At 44.3% G+C, this 26,206-nt stretch overlaps 2 protein-coding genes across 7 annotated transcripts in view; both read left to right on the top strand.

The window, feature by feature from the left end:
* celf4 (CUGBP, Elav-like family member 4) overlaps positions 1–26,206 on the top strand; it is an 89,281-nt gene that overhangs the window by 4,961 nt on the left and 58,114 nt on the right. For all 6 annotated transcript variants that reach the window (XM_085353901.1, XM_085353900.1, XM_085353906.1 and 3 more), the window contains exon 2: positions 21,038–21,120. In XM_085353901.1, the coding sequence (XP_085210027.1) occupies positions 21,038–21,120 (83 nt within the window). The remainder of the gene's footprint in view (positions 1–21,037; positions 21,121–26,206) is intronic.
* On the top strand, positions 8,611–12,124 carry LOC146631799 (uncharacterized). Its single transcript, XM_085354756.1, has 2 exons — positions 8,611–9,484; positions 12,009–12,124. The coding sequence occupies exons 1-2, from the start codon at positions 8,611–8,613 to the stop codon at positions 12,122–12,124; spliced, it is 990 nt and encodes a 329-aa protein (XP_085210882.1).

Here is a 26,206-nt window from a genome sequence, read left to right as displayed (position 1 = left end):
TTGAAAACTCATTTAGAGTTGGGCCAAATTGTCCGTTTTGACCTGGGAAGTGATGTAAGCGAGGCGCCACAGGTCTTTGGCCGAGACTACACCCTTTCATAAGGCTTTCTCAACTTACACAAGACACTACTAACCCAATGAAAAGAAATGGATTGGCTGTTAAACCATTTTATAAGTCCATCAATACTGCAGAAATTTATTTGAATATTTACGATGGAATATGATTGAAATCAAATAAGCAGAGATGTAGTGTAATGACCGACTGTAATCTTGTTTAAATTTACCCATACTGCAGATGCCTTATGCTGCAGATGGGGACTATAATCTGTGCAGGTCATAAAGGGAGTTATGGTTCTCTCGAATTCCCTCACTTTAGATATTATAGCTCTTTCACCTGAATCTGTCAGGCAAGCAGATTTAGAACAGAACAGCTCATTTGGCTTATCATTCTCAGTGAGGCCAGAAAGTCATGATGCCAGTAACATGAAAGGATCTTTTTTTTTTCAGGAAATTGTATGTTACAGGTTGTTGGATGCAAAAAAAAATTATTTATTTATTTTTATTTTTAAAAAATGGGGCAATAAAACCAAATTTAGCTTTGAACAAGAAAAAGAACGAAGTACGGGTGTGTGTTTTCGTCCTGCAGGTCTGCGTTAATGCAGCATGCGTTCCGGCCGAAAAATTTCACTCCGGTTGCATCATCCTCTCTGTGGGATCCTTCCCTCTCCTCCTTTCGCATTCAGTTTTGGATGACTGTGTGAGTGAGTGTGTATGTTTATGTGCTCCTTGTCTCCTTGGCCCGTGTTCCACTCAGCGCCGTTCAGAATGCACGCTCAGGTCTCACATTGTGCTCCAAATTTATGAAGACGCATCGATTTCGAGTGTTTCGTCAGGGAGAAAGGCAGCATGTGTCGTAGAGGAAGGCACTTCATACCAAAGTAAACTCAACAACCGGTGCCATACCGCGCCCACTGCCCTGGCAGAGCCCAGAACTGCCAAGCAACAAGAAGAAATCGAGAGGCGGAGCCAGAATGAGGAGTACAGTGAGTCTAATTTGTCACGAGGACCGTTGTCAAACCAGTGCTGCCTCTGTTGTCCATTATTATTGGAGGGGACTGTCAGATGGGGGCTGGCTTATGGCCGAGCGGGGAGCCAGTTAGTCACACTGAGAGATGGTCTGACCAAGCCAAAGGAGGCAGTGCTCATGGAGCTTGTGCAAGGATTAGCATGCTAACAGCAGGTTTGGAGTTATGTGGCCTGTCAGAGAGGTGGAGCCCTCTGGCTCCCCTGACCTCGGCAGTCCTCTCATTAAACCACTGACCTTTACATACACAGAGAATTATGTAAAGAGAAGGCTGTGCACCTGCCTGTTCACCTCATTTCATGTCCTCAAGATTGATGCAAATCAACTGACACACACTAAGCATTCAACCTGCAGCAAACTTTCTTTTTTTATCTTTTAATAATTTTTGTTAATAACAACAGCATACTTTCTAATAACTGTTTCTTTCCTCCACTAACACAATGCACATCATTTTTGTATAATTAGAATTCAAAAATTAGAAACAACTGCCTTGTGGTTCAAACCTGTTCCACGTGATAAAGTTGTGGCCAACAGTGGTCAGTGGCGGTGACAGATGTTTCCAACACTTTTTAAGGTGACTCTTTGAAAAACTTGTATGTACATTATAAAAGCTTTCTTGTGTTTTGACAGAGTTAACCCAGGGCTGAGTTCAAATAAAGCATGCCTTAAATCTTTCAACAACATTTGGCTTTTTAGTTTTTCATAAAAAGATTGCTGAGATGCTTGCGCCACAATCTGCGTTTTTTTCTGTCTTTGTTTCCTAATCTTGCTTTCTTATTGCTGTGTTCATTGCCCCCGTGTGCTTTTTTTTTTCAGAGGATGAAAAAAAAACAACCTTTTTTTGACAAGTGCTCCTTGGAGAGGTAAATGTTTTCGGTTTTCAAGGCTCTTGCATCAGTTAAATATTATTGTGCTTTGTGGTAAATTTTTTAAAAGTTGATGCTTTGGGTCTCCTCAATCTTTTAGCTACCCTTAATACTACTTCAACGCCCCCTGCTTCAAGCACCGGTGGCCGATTGTGGAGATGGAGAATGCAATAATTTTGAAATGTTGGAAAGGCTTACATGTTTTTTTTGAGTTTCATTTTGTTTTGCTGCTGATTGTGTTCAAGTCTGCAGTGCTAATCATAGAGCTTCCTGTGAGGAAGAGCTTTGTTTTTCCTTTCAGCTTAATAAGGTTTCCTTCAGTTTTTCAAAATTTTAATGTATTTCGAAATGATAGAGATGATATATAAAAGCATTGTCATGGAGCTGCATGTATGCTAATATAAAAAAATATAATGTGTCTTTTTTCTTTGTTTAACTGTCTAGATTTTGCATTTAGTTTCATTTCTAGAATACTTATCTGTGGCATACAACTACACAGGCACTCCACTCTATATGTGGTTGTTGAGTGTAAAAGGTTTAACAATAGTTACTTTTGTTCAGCAGTCAAAGGATTATGAATCTCTTCTGTTTTTGAAGTTAGAAGCTGGTGTTTTGCCTTTTCGATTAGAACTTCTGGCTCCTTTTATCAAGCTTTGCACAGTCAGGAGGCATTATGGTCGGAAATTTTATAATACACATATCTGTGTCTGTGCACCTGTGTATTTAAAGTGAGGTATATATACATTTTCTATATATATCTGTCATCTGATCATCTTTTTATATGCATACAGTTTAGAATTATGTGATCTGTGCGTATCAGCATACAAGAAAACACAGTGCCACATGTGCTTACAGTGCTGTGAGTTCAATCATAGCCACGGTAGCGCTCAAGAGTGACTTTTTTTAATGCTTACTAATATATCTTGGGTCCAAACCTGATTCAAAATCTCAGTATGCTCATAAAAACGGGCCCAGCTGCAGCTCTCTACTGCAGAGGCTTTCCACAAGGAAATAGCAGCATGACACAGCAGCAATATGAAAAATAGAACCAAAGTTTGTCACAGCCAACTGTGGCAATGGCCCATTAATGCATACCCTGCAAGCATTAATTCTTGTTACATGTCCGGCTCCAAAGGACTCTCATTCCTTTCAGTCCCCGTTCAAATAGATTAATATTGTTTCTGTTTTGACCCTTTCTTATATTGTTCTCGAGGCTAAATTTGGTTTTAATATCACAAAAGCAAATCATTGCTACTACCTTGCAAACAGACACAGCTTTTTCAGACTGTAATGCATGTACTTTCAATTACCGTTTTAGCTCCTACAAGACTGTTTCATGTAGACTAAACAAATCATTCGGCTTTGGAGATTTATGCTTTATAGGAAGTTGAATTGATGTTTATTCTCAACCAAATTGCTAAGCATAACTCAAAGTGGCGTATCTAGGTCCATCTGCTAGGATATTCTAAGGCAGGGATTACATGGGCCGTGTGCTATCGTTGCACGCAGAAAACACCTCATGGGCTGTCAAGCATGTGTGACTTGTCAGGCCAGATGCATATTTAGCCTTCTCTGCATGCTTGCATACAACCTCATACGCTGCGCCATGACTGCCACATTTTGAGCGTCCCTGATTCCAATTCCGTTTCTTCCCATCTCCCTTCATGCCTATTTCATGCCCCCTCCAATTAAAAATGCACCACGTTGACTTGTAAAAGGAAGGTGGGAATGGAGGTTAGGGCTTTTCAAAGAGCCCCCTCAATTATTCAAAGGCAAGTTTGATTCAGAAAATGGAGGATGATTAATAAGTTATGTGGAAGTTTTCGAGGGTTTGGGTAGCAAATGTAGTGCAAGATGTTCTGACAAAACTAGGAAAAGCATCAACCAAACAGACATGTTTGTTGTAAATTAGGCTTGACAAGTTTTGACTTCCAGAGTTAGCCTCATATCAAAACTACTTGTTCTCTTTGTAATATATAAGTGTGGTTTCATGAGTTAGCTACTTGCTTCAGAAAAGATTTGTAACTGCTCAGTTTTCTGTTCGGGGAAAATGTGTAGTTTGCACAATCCTGAACGACATCAGCTTTGAATTTGTATATCAAATTTGTATTTGTTTCTGAATACCCACTGGGTCCATTTTCATTCCCTCCAAAATGTGCATTTTGCCATCAGATATTACCATTCAAATGATATTGGCATCACATTGAGGGAAAGTACATCAAGGCTTTATTCTGTCCTGCTGGTTGGAGAGCAGATAGACCAAAACATATCGCTGCAGAGGGAGATGGTGCAAGAGTGCGTAAAACGACAAGGAGCTCTAGACAGAGAGAGCGAGAGAGACTGGGGGAGAGAGCAGGAGAGAGGGAAGCAGAATTAGAGACATGTTGAAACAGGGATGATGTAAGAGAATGCGTGAAAAGAGGCAAGGGAGATCCATGGAGGAGAGCGCTTGGGTGGGGGGCTGCACACAAAGACAAAAAGAGAATATCAAGAGCCAGAGCGATATAAAAGAAGGAGAGCGGAGATTGTAAAGGAAGGTGCAGTCTAAAAATGGAGGCATGGAGAGATTGTTCAGTGACAGACACGGAGTGAGAAAAAGGAACGAAAGGGAAGACGGAAGGGGCTGAAAAGAAAAGACCGAAAAGCAGGGATGGGAAACGACAGGCAGAGATAGAAGTAAAAAGAGTGAGGGAGTCCCAGAGACAGATGTCGCCCTCGCTGGCCCCGGCAGATTGATAGCTCCTGGCCCAGTTCCATGCCAGGCTCTGACCCCTCTGTCCTCTGCTGTAATTTATAGGCTGCATTTTACCAGATTTAAGCACTACTCTGTGGCCATCATGGCTTGAGAAGGGAGAATGACCTTCCTGGGATGGGAGCAGAATTAGACCCCTGCAGCGCCCAGGTGCCCCAGGGGTAAATAAGGAAGTGCCCTCCATATTAGCATGATCTCTGACAACATGTTAATTGGACTTGTATACTTGTCAGTGGTGTGTGTGTCTGTTTGTGGATTTTCCTCACATGCTACTTTTTGAAGTTTGATCTTGACAGCTATTTAAAGTTGCTCACGTGAGGGTGCAGCTGCGTAGGTCGCTTGTGGACAGAAACAACTTTTTACTGCATTACAGAGGTTTTCTATTGTCACTGGTATGCTTCAGCTGTGTTGCATCAAAATTGAATGCAATATGCATTTCATCTCATGCAGCAGAAATCCTGGACAACCCAGGATTTTTTTTTTCTTTTTCTGAAAGAAGTTCAAGTGCCAAAAGTAACAAGAGTAAAAATTTACAAACTTCTTCCTTTTTTTTTGTAATGCAGATGTTTCATTTTAGTTTGGAACTGACTAGCTGTTAAAGCTGAAGAACCACCAGATCTTTCTTTATGGAAAAATTAGTTGAAATCTGTATTTGCTGTACTGTGTAAAATTTGTGCAACTTATTGCTTCTGTGCAACTTATTGCTTAAAAGTGTATTGTGCAATTTATTTAAGGTTTTCAGGGGGAAAGAAATCACAGTGGTCTCAAAAACTCACAAAAACTCTGGTATCAAATATGTAACTTGTTGTTATAGGGTTAAATAACAAGTTAACAAGCTGGGACGTGGGATTTGCCTGCAATCTAAAGCCCCCTGTCAAACATAGCTGCCTGGAAAAAATAACCGAGCGTTCGTGTTCATCACATGTAAGCTGATGTAGAAAATATATTTTATGGTCTTTAATAAGAAGGTTCCATTCCACAAATCTGCACCTCAAAAAGGAGGTTTGAACTTGCATGGACTTATGAAGCGTATTAGCTCACGCCTTTATTTAATTTGGCTTTAATTAGAAGCAGACTGTTGGTGCAAATTAAGTGAAAAAGACTCTGTGAAACTTTGTATTGTGGTTCTTGCAAAGCAAATATGGTGCGTGTGTGTGTGTGTGTGTGTGCGTGCGTGCGTGCGTGCGTGCGTGCGTGTGTGTGTGTGTACATGCACATCTGGAGCGTGCCCCCTTGTAGACTAACTTGGCTGGCTAGCTGGTGGGCTCAGCTGGGTTTGTGCTTGGCCATTCAGAACGCTACCTCAATGCACAAATCAGCCCAGGGAATGATCTGGACAGAAAGCCTTCAGCAAATTATTACAGATTTGCAATTTAATGGCTTCGGAGGTCTCTCCCAGCCCCACACAGGTTCCCAATGAGACAGAGCCTATTAGTTTGGTCCTTTAATCACAGAACAGGAGATGGAACCCTGGCCAAACCTATACATAGCCTGCTTCACTTGGTGTGGAATGATTTCATGGGGTTTATAGATAGAGACAGTGAAGTCTGTGTGTGTGTGAGAGTGTGTGAGCACTGGGTAGTTGATAAGCTTTGCTTTCCCCGGAGCAACAGAAGTGTGTGTGTGTGTGTGTGTGTGTGTGTGTGTGTGTGTGTGTGTGTGTGTGTGTGTGTAGCAGAGAGAGAGAGAGAAAAGTGTTCTTACTTTATAGACTGTTCATCAATACTGTAAGGACGCAGTGGGCAGCAGCAATTAATTTGGCATTGGCTTTACCTAAAGCTAACAAAAACTTTCCCAGTAGTTTAGAAGAAATGTCAAACTAGTGGTAGAAATCCATAATAACCATCAGTAATAAATAGTAAACTGTTAACTGAACTCAAGTGAACAGTTATTTCACAATTACCAAACAGTATATTCACTAGTCATTTGTAGTGTTACAGTTTATGCCTTTTATAAGACAAAGGTTCAGTCATGTGAATTTCCTCAACATCATTTTTATGTCCATTAAAGCAGGTGTTATAAACCTAGGTGTTATTATTCATTATGATTTAATTGTATACAGCAATGAAAAGTAAGTGACATACTCAGTTTACCATTGATTGTTAGTCATTGATTAAAAGTTACCAAATTAGTTTGTCTGTGAAGGTTCTCAGTCATCCAGGTCATCGTAGTCAAAGGCGCTTCAGACGCTTTTCGTTGCAAGCTCCTTTGACCAAATTAGTTTGCATTGGCATTTTCTGAAAACGTTTCCATCCAAACATTTTTTATTCTCATGTGTAAAAGATACTGAATTCTGTCTAATATTTTTTATACAAGGGAAAACATTTTGAAACTTATCTTAAAAAGAAAACAGCAAAATGTAAAATGTTCACTGAGCAGATTTGCTGTTCACAGCATCCATAGAAATGCAGTTATGTTTTGAGGTGATGTTCTCGCTGTCAGGGTCCTGGGACTGGGCGACCCAGGATCCCTGAGCAGTCATGTATTATATTATTATTATTATTATTATTATTGTGTATTTTGGTGTTGCTCCCCCTTCCCTGTGCTTGTGTATATGTGTGTGTGGGTGGCTGAGCACTTGTTTATAGGCGGCGTCAGGCCTGGAGGGTGTGGCCCTGCAAGGGGACTGGCCACACCCGAAGCCACACACCTGCTGCTGATCAGGCCTCGTCGGGGGAGCTACTTAAGAGAGTCTTGGAGCTCCCACCGATGCGGGATCATTGCTTGAGACTCCACGAGGAGCGTGGAAGGCACGAAGAGCAGCGAGCACCGGGGGGTGCTGACACGGGAGCGGAGAGCACAGAGACACGACACGGGAGTCTGGGAGAACACGGGGATTTATTGTTGTTTTTGTTCCACTCTGTAAATAAACACACTGCTTGAACTTTGAGCTCCGCGCCTGGGTCCTCCTTCCCCACATCCCCACGGTCTGCCAGCCAGACCGTGACAGAATGATCCCGCCACTTATGGACCCAGCGGTCTCCGAGGAGAGGCTCAGGAGGGAAATTATGGATGAAGTGTACCACCTATGTGAGGTGTGGTGGGAGAAGCCAGCGGAAGGTTTGCGTCGCGCCGTGGAGAGGCGGCTGCAGGAGATGCTTTTTAAATTCCCCTGGCTGGTGGACTCCCTTAATGCGGTGGTCCTGGACTTTCTACTTTCCACCCTCCACCTCCACTCTCCTCCTCAGGCTGCCCACCAGCTCGGACAGCTGGTGGATTCACTGCCTGAGACGCCGGCCCCGACACCGACACGGAAACGACGTTCGCGCTGCCAGCGTTCCTCACCGCAGCTAAATCCACAGACATCTCAACAGCCGGCTGTGGTGAGTCATATGGACAATTCATCGTCACTCACCTCAACTGTTTACTCTGGGGCTATGTTTATACGGTCAGCTGCCCGTCCGCTTTCGGCTCAGTTACCTGCTCAGCAGCCACCTGTAGCTGCGGCACAGCCAGCTGCCCAGCCGGTAGCCAAAGCGCAGCCCGCGGCCCAGCTGGTCGCTGTACCACAGCCTATCGCCCAGCTAGTAATCCAGCCGTCACCTGCTGAATCATCCCCCGTGACATCTACCTCACCGCTTACCGTTTCATCCTGTTCACCGTCCACATCACCCGCTCAGCCATCTTCTCCACCAGCAGCAGCCTCCATTCCACTACCCACTCCAGCGGCCTTGTCCGGAGAGAGCGACCTCACACGCGTCCAACGCCTGATGGACTGGGTAGCTCACACCACCAACACAAGGGCAAGAGTGGTGGGGTTAAACGCCATCGAGGCACTCCTGGAGGGAAACCCCTACCTCGGCCAGCTCAGGGGAGTTTCCGCCTGCCTTTGCACCCTGCGTAAAGCCCGGGGGGTAGTGCAAGCTCGGGAAACCTCAGACTTCGTCCAGCTGCAGCAGGAGCTCAGCATGCCCGAGCAGGAGCTCAGCGAGCCGGAGGAGCCCGCACCGCCAGCTGAGGAGCTCAGCGAACCGGAGGAGCTCAGCATGCCCGAGCAGGAGCTCAGTGAGCCGGAGGAGCCCGCTCTGCCAGCTGAGGAGCTCAGCGAGCCGGAGGAGCTCAGCATGCCCGAGCAGGAGCTCAGCGAGCCGGAGGAGCCCGCACCGCCAGCTGAGGAGCTCAGCGAGCCGGAGGAGCTCAGCATGCCCGAGCAGGAGCTCAGTGAGCCGGAGGAGCCCGCTCTGCCAGCTGAGGAGCTCAGCATGCCCGAGCAGGAGCTCGGCGAGCCGGAGGAGCCCGCTCTGCCAGCTGAGGAGCTCAGCGAGCCGAAGGAGGAGCTCTCGCTGCGAGCAGAGGAGGAGCTCTCGCTGCCGGCCGAGGGGGAGCTCTCGCTGCGAGCGGAGGTGGAGCTCTCACTGCGAGCCGAGGAGGAGCTCTCGCTGCCGGCTGAGGAGGAGCTCTCGCTGCCGGCCGAGGAGGGTCCCGCTCGGCCGGAGGTCAGCGGACCGGAGGGACCTCCACGTCTAGCGCGGCCTCCTCGCCGTCCACGTCCGGTGCGTCCACGTCAGCGATCGGCGCGTCATGGACCTGGTGCCACGCCTCGCTGTTGCTCACCGGAGCAGCGACGTTGCCATCGGACCCGTGGCAGGCCACCAGAACCGTTCCGCCGCCACCGGACCTGTGGCAGGCCGCCGGAGGAACAGCGCCGCCGCCACCGGACCCGTGGCAGGCCACCAGAACCGTTCCGCCGCCACCGGACCCGTGGCAGGCCGCCGGAGGAGCAGCACCGCCGCCACCGGACCCGTGGCAGGCCACCAGAACCGTTCCGCCGCCACCGGACCCGTAGCAGGCCACCAGAACCGTTCCGCCGCCACCGGACCCGTGGCAGGCCGCCGGAGGAGCAGCGCCGCCGCCACCGGACCCGTGGCAGGCCCCCTGAACTGTTTTGCTGCTGCTGCCGGACCCGGGGCCGTCCGCCGGAGCTGCTACGTCACCGCCGTTGGGCTCGAGGTAGGCCCCCTGAACTCTCTTGTTGTGTTGATGGGCCGCCTGTGACTGTTTGTGGCGTCTTTTCGTTTTCTTTTTGCACCGCTGCGGGATGCGCGGCCTGACTCTGAGACTGTGGACTGGGTCGGTTTGTTGTTTTGTTGTTTTTGCTTGTTTTGGTTCTGGCCCTCCGTCCTGGTTCCCCCAGCCGCCCGCCCTGGGTTGGTTGTGCTGTTTTTTTTGTTTTGGTTTTGGGGTCGTCGGGAGCCGACCCTTAGAGGGGGGGTACTGTCAGGGTCCTGGGACTGGGCGACCCAGGATCCCTGAGCAGTCATGTATTATATTATTATTATTATTATTGTTGTGTATTTTGGTGTTGCTCCCCCTTCCCTGTGCTTGTGTATATGTGTGTGTGGGTGGCTGAGCACTTGTTTATAGGCGGCGTCAGGCCTGGAGGGTGTGGCCCTGCAAGGGGACTGGCCACACCCGAAGCCACACACCTGCTGCTGATCAGGCCTCGTTGGCGGAGCTACTTAAGAGAGTCTTGGAGCTCCCACCGACGCGGGATCATTGCTTGAGACTCCAAGAGCAGCGAGCACCGGGGGGTGCTGACACGGGAGCGGAGAGCACAGAGACACGAACTATTCACGCAGAGACACGACACGGGAGTCTGGGAGAACACGGGGATTTATTGTTGTTTTTGTTCCACTCTGTAAATAAACACACTGCTTGAACTTTGAGCTCCGCGCCTGGGTCCTCCTTCCCCACATCCCCACGGTCTGCCAGCCAGACCGTGACACTCGCTGACACACCTCAGTGTGTGTGTACTGCTTTAGGCTTTCAAATCCATTTCCAAAACCCAGATTTTATTTGCAGTTTATTAGATTTAGGTTGAAGAGGTTTAAGCTCCCATGTTTTGGGAAATTAGAATTTTACTTCGGAAGATATTCATACAGAATGAAACAATGCATTTAGATAAAGGCGTAGCTTTAACGGCGATACTATTTGTTACAGATAAATGGCTTGTGTTTCAGAGGGCGCTTGAGACTTTTCCCATAGCCATAGTTGCCCTGATTAATGTGCCATCGATGCAAAATGTAAAAACTATCACTCCAATCTGCCTTTCAATGTCCCAATTTGTCCAAGAGGAAGCCAAGCTTTCTAAATGAGCTGGATAAAAGTGACTGCCAAAGGGGATGAATATATATAATTATCTGCGGCTGGAGCGCCAACAAAGGGACTTTGAAAATCAACTTTGTGCGCCAAAGGCTTCATTAGTCTGACGACAACAAAATGTCCCCTTAACTTGCAGGCGGAAAGACACAGGTATCTGCAAAGCTATTAAAAGCCAGCAGTCGCGCAGCCTTGTGTAGCCCAGCCACTATCTGTTTGGGATTAGAAGCTGTTTAATGCGCTAATGTTAATATGCTAATGTGTTAATGTTATGTTAGTGAATTATTAGGTGATTTAAGAAATGGCTGGCTGCTGTTTTGTTGGTCTTACGCACTGACACGTTAGAAAGGATGGATAACTGTGTTTACTTTGTATATGGAAATCCCTGAGTGTCTTTCATCTGTCCTTCCTATAGCGACTAGTGGTCCATGTTAGCTTTGCAAACATCTTAATTGTGTTAAATGAAGGAAAAAGGGGGGAAGATTAAAAGCCATTAATGTGTGTTGTGTGAGGATATGCTATTCCCGGGACAGTGCTTTTGTTCACTTTGCCAAAGCAGAGCAGAGAGTTTCACCTTGAAACTCAATGCACACCAGAATCATTGTCATTGTGCCTACCTAAACCACTGCTGTCTCTCATTCTCACTGTCAAACTTGCTTTGCTCGTCTTTGCATTTCTTTTTGTGATTGCCTCTCTCCATCCTTCTTACTCTCTTTGTACGTCTCTCCCATTTTCTCTCTGTCTCTCTCGTGCTTTTCCCTTTGTAGCCCGGTTTCTCTTCATTGCTCTCCCTCTCTCTGTCTGTCTGTCTAAGCGTCAGATAATCTCACTGGGGGAGACTTTAGAGGACTCTCCATCTGTGTATAAATAGCTCTGGATGAATTATTGAGGGACCTGGGGTTGCTAATAATCCCGCAGGACCCATCTGACAATGACACAGAAGATGGAGGGAAAACAATTACGCAGGCTTTCTCCTTCAGAAGAGTGGGAATGGGGATGGGGGGAGGGGGGGAACTCCGCGGCCTCTGGGAGCCTCCTCACGGTGCCCAACATCTTGGCTAATAAACCCAATTAAGTCTCCGGAATCAATCGGAGCCCCGGGGGCGTCCTCTCTCTTCCTTCCCCGGACGGTGTGCAACAACAGGAAGTGTAATGATTCATGTTCCCCCTTCTGCATTTGGATCGTCCTCTCATCTCCATCTTGCAGGTTGGCAAGGCGGACGGGACAGGACAGGATGTCCGCTGAGGCAGGATAATAGGACAGGGAGAGGAAAGGAGAAGAGAGAGGCAGGTGGAGTGGCGAGGAGCTCAGAGGAATATTAATGGGAGTCTTTATCCTGTAAGTGTTTTACCAGGGGGATGAGACATGGGACCACTCCCATGACAGAATTCACTTTGTCTTCTTAGTGATACATGATTCATCCGGAGATGGATTCTTGATTAATCAGCTTTGCCTGGTCCTTGTCTGACTGTTGACCATCTATCTATCTATCTATCTATCTATCTATCTATCTATCTATCTATCTATCTATCTATCTATCTATCTATCTATCTATCTATCTATCTATCTATCTATCTATCTATCTATCTGTCTGTCTGTCTGTCTGTCTGTCTGTCTGTCTGTCTGTCTGTCTGTCTGTCTGTCTGTCTGTCTGTCTGTCTGTCTGTCTGTCTGTCTGTCTGTCTGTCTGTCTGTGAAAAAAGCATAATAAACTTTGCTGAAGTCTGAATGTTGAATTTATGTTCAGTTAATTTCAGTCAGTCAGTATCCCCATTCAAATCCACACAGCAACTTTTGAACATGTTAATTTTAGATCCATTAAGCGAGTGCAGCGTGAGCAGGTGTGACTCATGGTTCGTGTTTCACTGTCAGTTTTTTCCAACTAAGAAAAACCTACAAGTACCATTTCATAACAAAATCTCTTAGTAAAGCAGACTACAGATGATGAAAAAACATTGTGCACACAACTGTCACACACACTGGGCCGGTATAGTCTGTCTCTTAATGGTATTTATACACAAGAAACCAAAAAATCACCATCACCATCTATAAATCCTATACTGCTGTGTAGTGCTGTTTTTGAAGGAGCGTTTTGGTGTCCCACAGTAGTCCAAACACTCCTTAAGAGGTTTTTCCACTGACTAAAGTATAATATTCCCATATAATACATTGAACTATAGTAACATGAGCTCAAAAATGCCCATTTGTTATCTGTCCCACATTGTTTTATTAGTCTCTGCCTCAATAAATTTCCCACAGTGACTGACCTGGTATGTCCGGGTTCAGACTTTAAGTTCGTCATAGGAGTCACTGCAGTTTTAATAATTCATATAATGAAAAGCTAAAATTAGTCCCCCCCAAAACATTTCCTGACAAAATGGCAGCGGCAGGATGGGAGTGAGGTGATTCGTCTGCCTGGATTTTTGGGACATTTAACGTCTGTGTTTTGCCATCAGGGGAGCTTTTAACAAGCTCATACAAGTGGGTGTTGGAGCATCCATGTTTCATGGGATGCACTCAGAGTGAGTGCTGTTTAAGAAGGTATTTTATTTTGTGCTATGAGAGCTGAAGCATCACATGCGTGCCTTTTCTGTGCACGCCTCACGTCATGCGATTGTATGAATATGTGGACGTTTTCAGTGCACTCGGGATAAGGGGGGGGAGTGGAGGTTGAGTGAGGGTTGTTGCAACTCTGTGTGTGTGTGTGTGTGTGTGTGTGTGTGTGTGTGTGTGTGTGTGTGTGTGTGTGTGTGTGTCTGTGGGGGCAGAGGGAGTTGACACTGTCCTAATGATGCATTTTCTACTCCATTGATTCAATGGCTGTGCTCTCCACTAAATCCTTCACATGCAACACATTAAAGCTGGCCCTTTTTCCTCCTTCACCGATCGATTAGCACAGCTTAGAGACGGCAACTCTGGCAAGCAGGGCGAGAGATGGGACTTGTTGTCTTCAGGGACTTACGCGCACACAAACACAAGCACAAACCATTTAAAAGTTCTCATTGTTTCTCACGCATGTATGTCACAATCAAAACAAAAGAAACAAATGAAAAAGGCTTTTTATTCATCTTTAGTTGTAATGTTAGAAGGCATCAGGTCAGCTCATCGTTACTCCCAGCTCATTACATACTGATGCATCGCTGTTCACTGTTCCTTTACTGTCATTGTTTTTTAATATCCAAAGTAGAAAAGCATTGAAGCATAGAAAGGTTAGATTAGGAGTCGGTGCTATAAATCAGATGGCCTTCAACCCTAAAAAGAACACATGAAAACAACCCTTTAACCACCTTAACCAGATGTTAAAAGGCAGACTCCCATCTGCTGCTTCTCCTGCATATCCTTGGAGACGCTGACAAGTCCCATGACAGTGACAATCCCAATCATTTTCCTACAGTGTCATACCGCTTAGATGTGTAGGGACTTCTACTGAAGTCTAAAACACTACCCCGCTCATTGAAAACGACGTTGCATCGGGGGGAAAACGTTTTTAGTTTGCATGAATCTGTAATGTCGATTGTTTTTGTCTCCCTTTATTATCCCCCTAAAGGTACCACATTGAAATGTAAAGTTACCTGGTTTTCAAAGCTTCTATTATCTGAAATAAGGTTGTTTTTATTCCCACATCTTTCAGGGCAATCTGGGAGTAATTTATTCTGGGTATTTTTCACTGTGCTGCTTAAAATTCACATTCAAACCATGAGCAAGCTTTGATTTGCCTTGATGATTTAACAGTTTTGCAGAAAATGCCCAGTTATTAAAATTTATTTTACACCCCGAGTCAATCAGAACTTAGTATTCACACAGAATACAGTATAATGACTTTTATTTTACGATCTTCATATCCTCATCTCCAAAAGTAATTTAGTTACAACCGGAGTCCCCTTTATTGTTCAAAATGACTATGTCCTGCACTTTTAAGAATGGAAAAAAATATAACAGACGTACAGAAGTGCCGTCCCTCAGAGATTCATCCATCACCTGGTTATTAACATTTGCTCTATCTATTCCTGCTCTCTGCTTCCCTCAGTGGTACGCTTGTTGTGCGTTTCTATATTATGGATTCTTCCAGTTCCCCCCGAAGAGAGGGCTGAGGGATCTGCATATAGCTGCCTATGGGAGAGCTGAGACTGCTATTACACTCTATTACAAATGAATTCACCTCCTCTTTCATAACACTGCCCCTTAGTTCTGCCTCACTCTGCTGAAATAATATCATAATCAAGACCAACATTCATTCGTCCCCTGAAACAACTCCTGAATTTTTAAGGCCTCTTTCACGCAGAAAAAAAAAAAGATGCTCGATTTGAGCAACTGAGTTATTTTTTTCCACTCGTACACTCAGTTCTGTTCTCTGAGCTCGTACTGTGGGCTTCAAAGTGCTTTTTTTTTTTTTCATTTAATCAGCGATTACAGCAGCCAATTAAAGATTTTAAGACGATACAGGAGAAAGTTGGCGTGTTCCCGGAGACCTTGGCTGTGTCCCCTAAAATAGCCTCTATCCTCTGTCTCTTTCTTCCTTGGTGAGTAATGATCTGAAAGGTCAGCAAAGGTGAAGGGGATATGAGCGGCTGCTGCTCACTTTATTGAATTACTATTCCTCGCAGAACCAAAAGTGAGGGGGCTTGTCTGGGCTTTTACGTTTCGATATCAGATTTACTTGGAGATATGTGACTTTTTTTTCTTTTTTTCTCAAGTCTGCCACTTTAAGTCATCCTAAACATTTCCCTGTATACATATGCATTAGAGAAATGGCGAGAATGATTCTGCAGCGAATAAAGATAAGATGGGAATATAGCTATAGAGACATGGTTTTAATAGCTGTGTTTATTTTTTATTTTTTTAAAGCAGTTTTTTTCCTCTGCATTGCAAGTATTAACTTTACTCTTTTAATTTTATTGCATTTGAAAACCAGATACAGACTGAATAGCAATTGTATGGCTCATACCGAGTGTCCCAGTTACAGCAGTACAAGGGCAACTGTATCGTTGAGAAACTCTTTTAATATAACACTTATTAGTATTCCACTTTTGCACTCAGTGCTACTCATTTTCACCATACGACTAAAAGACCAAGGCTTTATATGCCATTTCTCTTAACACAATAAGTCAAGAATTTTTGTCTTTACTCTGACCCATTTCAAGAGTGAATTGAAGAGCGTTATCTAAGCCTCAGCACTCACAGAAATCCAGTCAGAACGTTCTTGTCTTAAGGTCAATCTTTTAAAAAGGAGAAAAAAAACATTCCTCTGTTTATTGAGCAAAGTCTGTCCTTGGTCAACCCTTTCAGGTGAAGATAAGTGCTAACAGAAGTGAGGTAGGGGGAGACGTGGAGATTTCTATTGACTGACTGAAATTGGACAGCCTCAAACAAAGTTTCATGCCAAAGTTTTTCAAGGCAGAGTTCCGGGGATTTCAGCTGTGCCGTGGATAAAGCTTTTTAATGCTACTGACTCTTTTTAGGCTCTTACCAAGTTGTTCTGAAATATTTAAATGATCACTGGGAGTTTCTCCTCATCTGTAGCTGGGAATAAAAGGAGGGAGAGAGAGGGAGAGCGAGAGGAGGGAACTTTTTATGTCCGCCTTTTACAATCCCTGAATTAATAGGCAGAAGATAATTAGAGAACTCTGTACAATAACATTGTCCCTCAAGTTTTTTAGTCTTGGGTGGCATCAGGCAGTGTATGCTGGTAAAAAGTGATTCATGTGTCCGGTAACAGTGCTGAGCACTAATTCATTAGTCCTTTTAATTTTAGTAGGATTATAATTAGTTTCAAAGGAGAATTTGAAGAATGGTGTGTCCCCAACCTGGGCCATGGATGTCACAGAGATCACGGTCGCTATATTGTTTCTGGGAATCTGAGGGTTTTAATTACCTTTACACCCAGTTTACACGTTAAATATGTCGACAGTCTTTAGTTATTAAAAAATAAATAATGAAGTAGCATATAGATACATTTTTAGTATTTGTTTAACATTTGTTCGAATTGCTATAGCATGGAGGTTAGCTCTGGTGCCTCGTAGCAAGAAGGTCTTGGGTTCAAATCCACCATCTGTCCTGAGCCTTTCTGTGTGGAGTTTGCGTGTTCTTCCAATGTCGCATGAGTTCTCTCCAGTTACTCTGGCATGCTCTCACAGTCCAAAGACACACAGTTGGTGGAGTTAATTGGTGATTCTAAATTGCCCATAGGTGTGGTTGTCTATAGTAGCTGGGACCCTGAATTAGATAAGTGGATCAGAATGGACTGGTGAACTGATAAATCTATGTTGCTACTTACTAACGAGGTAAACTGTTAGATTGGATGAAATGGCAACATATGTACGTCTACATGTAACATACCACATCCTCAAAACCAGGAAAGGTTGTGTGGATTCCTTCTATTTAAAAAAAAGTTAGCAACAGATTACAGCACTTAGCTCCTCATGAGCTAAAATATAACCCAAAAAAATCAAATATCTGATTTGCATAACACAAGTTGGATTGAAGCACTCGTTTCAAATCGGGGGTAATGTTAGCCAAAGTCCTGACTTGATACTCGGCATCAGTCATTGAAATGAAGCTTAGCTTAATAAGGAGAATCTGTTTCCATTCAAATGTGCGCATTACATGTTTGAGCAATTCTCCTCTTCACTGCCACTTTCCCACTTCCACTTTACTGTCAAAGTCACTGCAACTTTGCGGTCCAATGATTTTCTTGCCCTCTTATCCAAGACGATCAGTCCACCATCCCTATTCTCTCTGCACATAGCTCTTCTGTCTTCCTGCCTTTCAACTGTCTTTGCATTCCGCTCCATCTCCACCTCATCCTGGATAATCAGAGAGTAACACGAAGTCTCCATCAGCCATCTGCTTACCCTGCTCCATCACCAGCATCTAGACTCTGGGGTCCTGTCCCATTTCCTACTTTTGTTCAGGACACCGCTCTGCTATGTTGCATTATCGGTATCTAATCGCTAAACTCCTCTAGATTCATATATAATGTATATACAGGATAATGTTCTTTGGTATGAATGATCCCTCCTCGTTGAGTTATCTTTTACAACAGAATGTTTAAACAAACAATGAATCAGTCCCATTGGCAACTTGTTGGGCAACCCATTGGCAAAGGCAGCTCATCAAATTTGGGTTTTCCAAATCAACAAGGTCAAAGCTCCATGTGGTCCAACACAGCTGTCGTTTAAATAAGGTCTGGTGATGGCAGATTTCTTTCTTCTTCCTCCACCAGAAAGTATTCAGCCTCCACCATTCCCCTGCTGCTTTCTTTCATCTTCTCTCATTTCCTTCCCCATATTTCTCTCTCTCTCTCTCTTTCCCTCCCTCCCTCTTTCGCTGTCTCTCGCTCGTTTTCTGTTTCTCTCCCTCTCAGTGGGTGTGTGTCCCTTTAGGGTGTCTGCTGCAGTTGAGATAAGAAGCGAGTGTAGGACACAGGGGGATGGTGTTCACAGAAGCTAGGTGATCTTATCTACTCTCTCTCCCTCTCCGTCTCTTACCGAGCATCCCTCGCTGTTCTGTTTTTCCTCTCTGCTGTTCTCCTCCCCCTCTTTCTTTTTGCCCTTCTTTCCATCTTCCATCGTCTCTCTCTCTCCTCTCCTCTCACACACACACACGCACACATACATTCTCTCAGATCCCCCTCTGCGCTGCTGTTGATTTGAATTTGAAGTGATGGGAAACCAAATTGGCAGCATTGACAGCAGAAACAAACAGCTTATCTCTCTCTCCTGGGCCAATATGGATCTTAGTCAGATACTAGAGCTGCTGCCAGCATCTGACTTGTGACAATGATGATAAATTGAACATTTGTTGACTGTCACTTTTCATGTGTGTGTTGGCGTGCATGCGTATGTGTTTGTGTATTTAGTCATGTTAGAGCATCCATCTCTCATACGTGAGTGGATCTAAATAAATGTGCTTAGCACATCTTTCATTTTCTTCTATATTACAGTATGCTCTACTTAATACGAGACAGCTATAATATGTAGCTATTTCCAGGTTAAGTTTTAATGTACAAAATGCACAGTGATCACACGGGTTAATATGTAGTAATCCAGCATGTCTTTGGTTGCTTTTACTCTCAGAGTTACATCTGCTGTTGTGATTGGGTAGATTATAAAATGTGGGGAAGGCAGGTGCATTTGAATAAATGGAAATTATGATTTCATAAATAAAATAGATTTACATTTTGTTTTTGTTTGGGAATAAAATACTAAGTGGTGTATTTTATTGGTGATTAGATCACCTAGTTCCTCCACTCTGCATGCCAAAGTGTCTTTGCAGGCAAACAAATACATAACTAACATTATGCAGCCTGTCTTCTAATGTTGCACATTCTGTTCTATATACAGTAAATGCAATTCATCACTGTGGGTGTGAAACAGTCAAAACTTTCTGGGAACCTCTGGAGCAAACTGTTTAGCTGAAATATGAAATAATCTCCATATCTGCATCGCAATGTTACATATTCACACACTGCTAATAATTAAAAAATGTTAATGTAAAATGTCATCATGAGTATTTTAGCTTTTGCTACTTAGGTGTATTTTGTGAGTAAAAATTCATTTTTAACATTGCATTTCTGTTCTTGCTTAAAGTAAGCCAAAGGAGTACGTCTTCCTATGTTGAATACGCTGATTGCTGTAGGTGACTGTGCTCCAAACATGTGAATGAGCGTCAGACGTGTGAATCAGAGGCTTGCGTGTCCTTCCTTTGGGACAGCAACGGCATGTAGTGCTAACACGACAGGCCCGGAGAGGACAAGGAGGTAGCCAAGCTGTCAGCGGCCAGCTCCCACTTCGCCTAATGAGAGAGAGGCACGTTAATTAAAAACACCAACAAGCAGAGCTCCCTGGGGTCCCACCATCAGGGCGACCTGGGGTTAAAGACACAGAGCAGAGAGGATGGAAGCTGCTCTCCTTCCACATACTGTACATGATGTTACCCTCAACAACAAATAGCCCCCAGTATTTAAAAAGGACAAAGAGCTTCGAGAAGGGGGTGCATTATTTAAAATGCACTGTGTTTTGGTCTTTGGTCTGTAAGTAGGGGTCTATGATAATCATCTCAGACTTAGGTGCTGATGTTCTCAAAACAAACTATGTACCTTTGTTCTTACAGATTGGAAACAGCAATAACAATAAATATATTATATGCACTATGAAATATTTTCTTGCTGCTGTGATATAATGATTTTGAATACCTCTACAATCGCTTTTTTGGAAAATTCCCAGATATTGTAATGCAACAAGTCCAAAGGCTAATTGTGCACATTTGGTTCTTTCCCTGATTGTGACTGAAATGAGTGTAAATGAAGAATATTTACATTTTTCCCACAACCTGGATGTGAGCAAACACCCAAAATACCTGTGCGTACAGTATGAGCTCAAATTGCGCATCAACCTATTGTGCAATTGTCTCTGTGAGCGTTTTATTAATCTGTCAAACACATGAATCATTAGGCTTGATCTGTAGATTGACAGTTTGTCAGCTCTCTGACAGTGGTGTGTGCCTCACTGTCAGCGGGGGGTGGCAAGGGAACAGCGCGCACGTTCCCCCACGGCTTCTTCTTCCTTGCCTCCTGCGTCTCCATCTTCTCTCCACCCCCACATGTCAGCCCAGGTGCTAACAAAACCGAGGATTGTGGGTAGTCTTGGAACATATGGAGCAGGGAGATGGAGAAATGAAGAGTGGAGGGAGTAAAGTAGAGGGAGGGTGGGTAAGAGAGAGAGAGAAAGAAGCTGTCAGGCTGTCTATCCCTGTCACAACAGCCAGAAGAGTGCGATGGACGAATGGATAACTGCTATTTCAGGCTGCCAGGGAGAAAGCTCAGTCAGATTTGATGTGTTGATGGGGGCATGGTGGCTCTCGCGCAACAGAATACACAAATCGTCACACGTTGACGCAAATTTTAGTCCCACTTATTTCCCTTCTGCATGCAAGTGGATTGCATTCGCGGTCGCAGAAATATTCAATTTGTTCAGTCACCGAAATGCTGTTTATTGTGGACACACAAGCACGAACAAATTCCCTCTGCGGCCATGTAGACAGAGTTTCAGAGCTATGGCTGCAGGCTTACTCCGTGTGGTTGTGCGTGTGTGTGTGTGTGTGTGTGTGTGTGTGTGTGTGTGTGTGTTGTTTTTAGCTATTTGCTGATGATTGGTGCATCCCCCTCCCGTAGCTGTCTCTCCTCTGTCCCCAGTTCACATAACATAATTGTGTCTTTCTCTCTTGCTGTATTTCAGGCTGTGCCTTCCTCACCTACTGTGCCAGAGAGTCAGCCCTGAAAGCCCAGAATGCATTGCACGAGCAGAAGACCCTGCCAGGAGTAAGTCGCACACAAGAAAAGACATGCCAAGCCAGAAGCGAAATCTTACATAAACACGTCTTGGATTCAGTCGCACACAAACACAGATGCTCATTTTAGCATATAATGACTTATATTTATTTCAGATCAAAGAGGAGACTCTGTCTTTGCCATGCCTGCCATGTAGTGCTTATCACTGGCTATACACCACACTTCTTTCTCCTAAAGGTCTTTTTTTTCATCTGCCACCCCCCCCCCCCCCCTCTCCTTTCACTGCCTCCCTCTCTCTTCACTTTGACAGTCACACATACACAAACCCATAGGGATAAACCACACGGCATCACATCATAGGCATACTATTTATAGTCCTTTCTCCAGTTTGTGTAAATGAGTGTGTGTCTGTGCGTGTGCATGCGCCCATGTGTGTGGGCAAGTGTGTAGAGAGATAGACGGAGAGAAGGAAAGAGGAATGAAAATCTGGTAGATGTAGACTCTTTCTACATTTATGTGCACACTCTGCATTAAGTCCCAGGCTGGCAGCGAAACAGGAGTGCATTGTGAATGCATATCAAGAGAGCACATCTTTTACGACAGATGTCCGTCCACGTGCTGCGGCCGCTGCTGTTCACACGCACATGCAGCTGGAAGCAAAACATGCGCGTCTGAATGCTCGACTTCTATTTTTGCATGACAGGATGAGGAAGTTTTCACTTTGTCACAGAGAAGATGCAGATTTTCAGTTTGTAGTAGTGTGCGCATGCGAGTCTGAGGGTTTTATCAGCAATGTGAGCTCTTCCCTTGGCGCACACATGATTTTATTATTACATATGTGTGTTGTGTGCATGTGTCTGTCTCTGTCACACGCTTTGATTAGTACGTGCATGCTCCCCGATGCCTGAGTGTGAGCGTGAACATGGATGCGTAGCCGGCATTAGCTACGCATATGTGTGCGTGTGTGTGAGTCTTAGGAAGTTTTGATGCGTTTCTGTCAGGCCTGGCTCGGTTTGCTCTGTTCGTTTTTAATGACGCCTCCAGGGAAGCTGACAGTCGCCGTGTTGAGCACACAGCCTTTGATGTGAGTGATTATGACATCACAGACGTGCAGTCAAGAAGAGCGGAGGAGTGGGGATCCGTGCTCTCAGTCTTTTTTTCTTTTTTTTTACTTCCCAGTGGCATATTATTCAGAAAGAAAGAGGGAGGGAGAGACAGAGACACGAGGAGAGAGAGGAGGAGAGATTAAATATTTGGCCAAAACCAGAATGCGATTTTGTGTTCACACAAAGTGTGCTGCCGATTGATGTTTTTGCCTTTGTTGCTATTGTTTGACACAGACCAGAATATGTGGTTCACAAAAAAAAATTTTGAGGATTCTGCCTTTCCATCTTGAAGGGACTATGTTTGGCTTCACATGCTACATAGAAATGCATCACCAGCAAATTACTGTAACCAGTCGCTTGTAATTAATATTGTTTTTAGAAGGAAGATGCCAATTAGAGATGCCTTTGGCAGTTTAGGACAGTCTGTGTTTGACCTATGGCGAGAGCTAGATAAACACAGGCAGGCTATAGGACAGACCTAGATGTTTAACAAACCCTGAAGCAGAGAATTCAGACAGGCAGACCAGGAGACTGTCTTTTGTTGCTGGTGAAGGTAAATCCAGCAAAACAGAATAAATGAGTTCATTAGAAATAGAGCGAGGACTTGGCCCTGGGAAAGGCAGTGGGACGTTTTATGGCGCACAGCTACACCCTCTTACTTCCATTCCTTCATTCAGTGTTGTTTTTCTTCCTACCTACCTTCTTCACTCGCTCTCCTTCTATCCTCTATCAATCCCCCCACTCACAGGCCAACACAACCAAAACCCGGCAAATGAAATCTCCTTTCTACCCTGTTAAAGCCTCTTTCCCCTTCACTTTGTGTCCTGATGCGCTTTTTTCCGTCAAAGTTGCTCCCCAGCTCTTACATTTAAAAAGTTTTCTGCCGTCCTTTTTTTTTTTCTTTCCGTGCTGCCAGGTGAGCTGAGAGAAGAGGGGATTTGACTTCCTAGTGGAAATGCCCTGTAAGCATGACTGTAGGCTGTTGGTGTAGCTCAGACAAAGTACTAAGGGATGCCTGATGTGAATGTGCACGCACACATGAGCGTAAGCATGTGCGTGTGCGCGCGACCGAGCGGGTGCAGTGTCAGGAGAGACTTTGGGTAAACAAGTGACAAGCAGAAATACTGATGTTAAAGTGACGCTGACATTGTACTACTGGTGATAGATGACAAATTGTTTTCACATTGCTCATTCCATTATAGCACTACAAACTACAGGTACACAGGATTATGCTGATGGAGAATATGTGTCTGCTAGCGTAATTAAATCAGCTCTACTGACAAGTGACACAGAAGCCAGCGCTGCTGAACATTCAAAATATTCAAGACATGGATCCAGTATTGGAATGATAAACCAACGCAGTGCAAAGGGAGCAAAGTCAGCAAGTAAAGAGTGAAAGACTCTCTTGAAGCGTGGATGGATCACTGAACAGTCAATAGGTCATGGAGCAAGAAATGACTGCTATTGATTATTGTGTTGTATATAATAGTCTTATTTTTGGTTCAAAAAGCAAACGCTTTGGTAAAAAGTGTATCAGTTTGCTTTTGATGTTCAAACTTGATTGAGCAATCAGTTAAATTTAATATTTTTTTGTTGACATTCAACTACAAAGCGTGTATTTTGCAGGCACTTTAGGCACTGTTTTAGGCATGAGTACCACAGTGTGTGGGTCTGCTGTGTCAGAATTTTATTAATCAACACCATGAGAAAAATACTGATCTACACGTGAAACAGCAGGCCATCTGCAGCAGTTTAGCGTTACGGTAAGCTTTCACAGTTACCATAAATGCAAACGTACCATGTAGTTATGACTGTTCCAGATTTTGACAATTCTTGTTCAATATGGCTACATTTTCAACATAATGGGAAATATGCCTGTGAAAAAGATTTTCCCTTTTTTGAGGTAAACAGACAACAAGCACATAAATGGACAGAACAAAAAAAAAGGGGGGGGGGGGGGGGGGGGCGCGTCCCAAACGCCAGGCCCTGACTGCCACAGTTATGATCCTGCGCTCCAGTTTCAGACTCGTACTATGGCAAGAAACATTAAAAAGCTCCTGTATTGATTCTGGCAAAAGAAGAGCCCTCACGAGTGGGAAGATGTATTCTTGTGTGCGCACGTGCATGCGGGTGTGCATTTACGTGTGGGTCACGGGGTGGAGTTGCAGCGCTAGCACTAGCACATGTGCTCATGAAACACTGCACAAAGACTCGCCAGCAGATTCTGGCAAACATAAAAACACTAACACCCTCAACACACGCAGAAAAGACATACATACATATATATATATATATATATATATATATATATATATATATATATATATATATATATATATATATATATATATATATATATATATATATACGGGCCAGTGCACTACCAAGTGCCCCCCACACAGGGCACAGAGGGAGCTCGCACTCTCGCATACATAGCGCTGAGCTCAAAGTTAGAAAATAATGCATACAAATACACACAAACAGGTACAAAACACCCCACACACATGCACTCACACTCCAAACACTTCTCTTGTAACTGCAATACAACACCCCTCATAAGCACTTCCATTCAAAAACATGATACTCCGATACACACAGAAAGACAGAGAGAGCGAAAGAAATAGGGAGAAAGTAAAAGAGAGAGAGAGAGCAAGAGAGTGAGAGAAATACGGCGTCGATTGACTCTCACTGTAATAGTGAGCCAGATGAGAAAATATAGAACACTGTGAATCAATGCGTCATTTCAGAGCGCTTTCACACACACACACACACAAACACACACATAAACACACAGAGTTTTCAGCCCAGGGGCAAACAAACAACAGAAATCACAGGAAAGCAAATGAATAGCAGGATGGAGGAAAGAGGAAGGGGTGGATGATGGCAGATTGGAAAGAGTGGGTGGATGGAGGGAGTGAAAGGAGAGGTATAGTCGGGGTGCCTCCATACCGAATGATTTGTGTCTGTTTCTTTTTCAACCCACCCACCACCACCCCCGCTTTCAGTCCTTGCTCTCAGTCGAGATAATGCCAAGGCAAAAAAAAAAAAAAAAAATCCATGCCATTGATTGGCTCCTGCGACCCAGTTTCATGGCAGCTTTTTCTCAATAAGTTGCCCTCATTGGTCAATAACTGCCAAGCTCCCCAGGTGACATGGGTGAAGAGGTGTTTGGATGGCGGGGTTTTTGGTGGTGCTCAGTTATGATTTGTGTACAAGTACTGTAGTTCAGTCCTTCTTGTAGATTTAGATTTATGGCTCAGCGTGCGGGAGGCATAGCTACACGTCCACATGAATAATGCCACAGACCCTGGAGCTAAAATATCCCCGCTCTCTCCCCAAGCTATCACCTCATCAACTATCCTAATCACCCCTATCCAAAAGAAAACCATTTGCCCCATAAGGTGCTCCATTTAATGAATGCACAGTCATTGAAAGAATGCCGGGGTGATGCACAAGCAAGTTTTAGCTTGAAACGACTTCTCCTCACACACACACACACACACGCACATACAGATTTTAGTCAACTCATAGACATAATGAGCAACTTATTTCAGTCTCACATTGCCTAAGATGAAAAAGAAAATAGCAGCATGCATTGGCAGTAGTCTGGATGAAGAAACAGTAGACTGTACCCAGCGTCCACACCAGAGCAAAGCTTTTAAGTGAGGCGGTAGGCAGCCGGAATCTGGCAGGTCATAAGCCTGCAATAAAAATTTAAATGAGTCTCCCCAAACAGACAGTAGAAAAGCAGAAAGACTTTCTGTAAATAGTGTTTGTAATAAATTCAGAGGTAAACAGAGATTTCAGTTTGTTGAAAAACTTAATTTTGTAAGTTCTTATTTCTAACAATTTACGTTTTAGAGGTGCTATAGTCTGTTTTTTATGCTCTGTGGCTTTTTGTTCTTTGGATTACACTCTCAGTTTCAGTCTTGATGCTTCAGCATACAATAATATTTAGGACAATAGCGTGGGTCAAACTTTTTGGCAGTAGCTTGGGATCGTCGCCTTCT

The sequence above is a fragment of the Diplotaxodon limnothrissa genome, linkage group LG5 (assembly GCF_057381915.1).
Source record: "Diplotaxodon limnothrissa isolate DT_005_m linkage group LG5, D_limnothrissa_male_GT1.1, whole genome shotgun sequence".
Lineage (NCBI taxonomy): Eukaryota > Metazoa > Chordata > Actinopteri > Cichliformes > Cichlidae > Diplotaxodon > Diplotaxodon limnothrissa.
The sequence above is the reverse complement of the archived record's forward strand: the minus strand, read 5'-3'. Positions and strand labels throughout refer to the sequence as shown.

Excerpts from the sequence above, each read along its gene's own strand:
- LOC146631799 (XM_085354756.1), top strand. The coding sequence starts at position 8,611 with ATGCCCGAGCAGGAGCTCAGCGAGCCGGAGGAGCCCGCACCGCCAGCT. Across the intron at positions 9,485-12,008 it reads GTTCCGCCGCCACCGGACCC|GTTGGCAAGGCGGACGGGAC; the intron begins GTAGCAGGCCAC and ends TCCATCTTGCAG.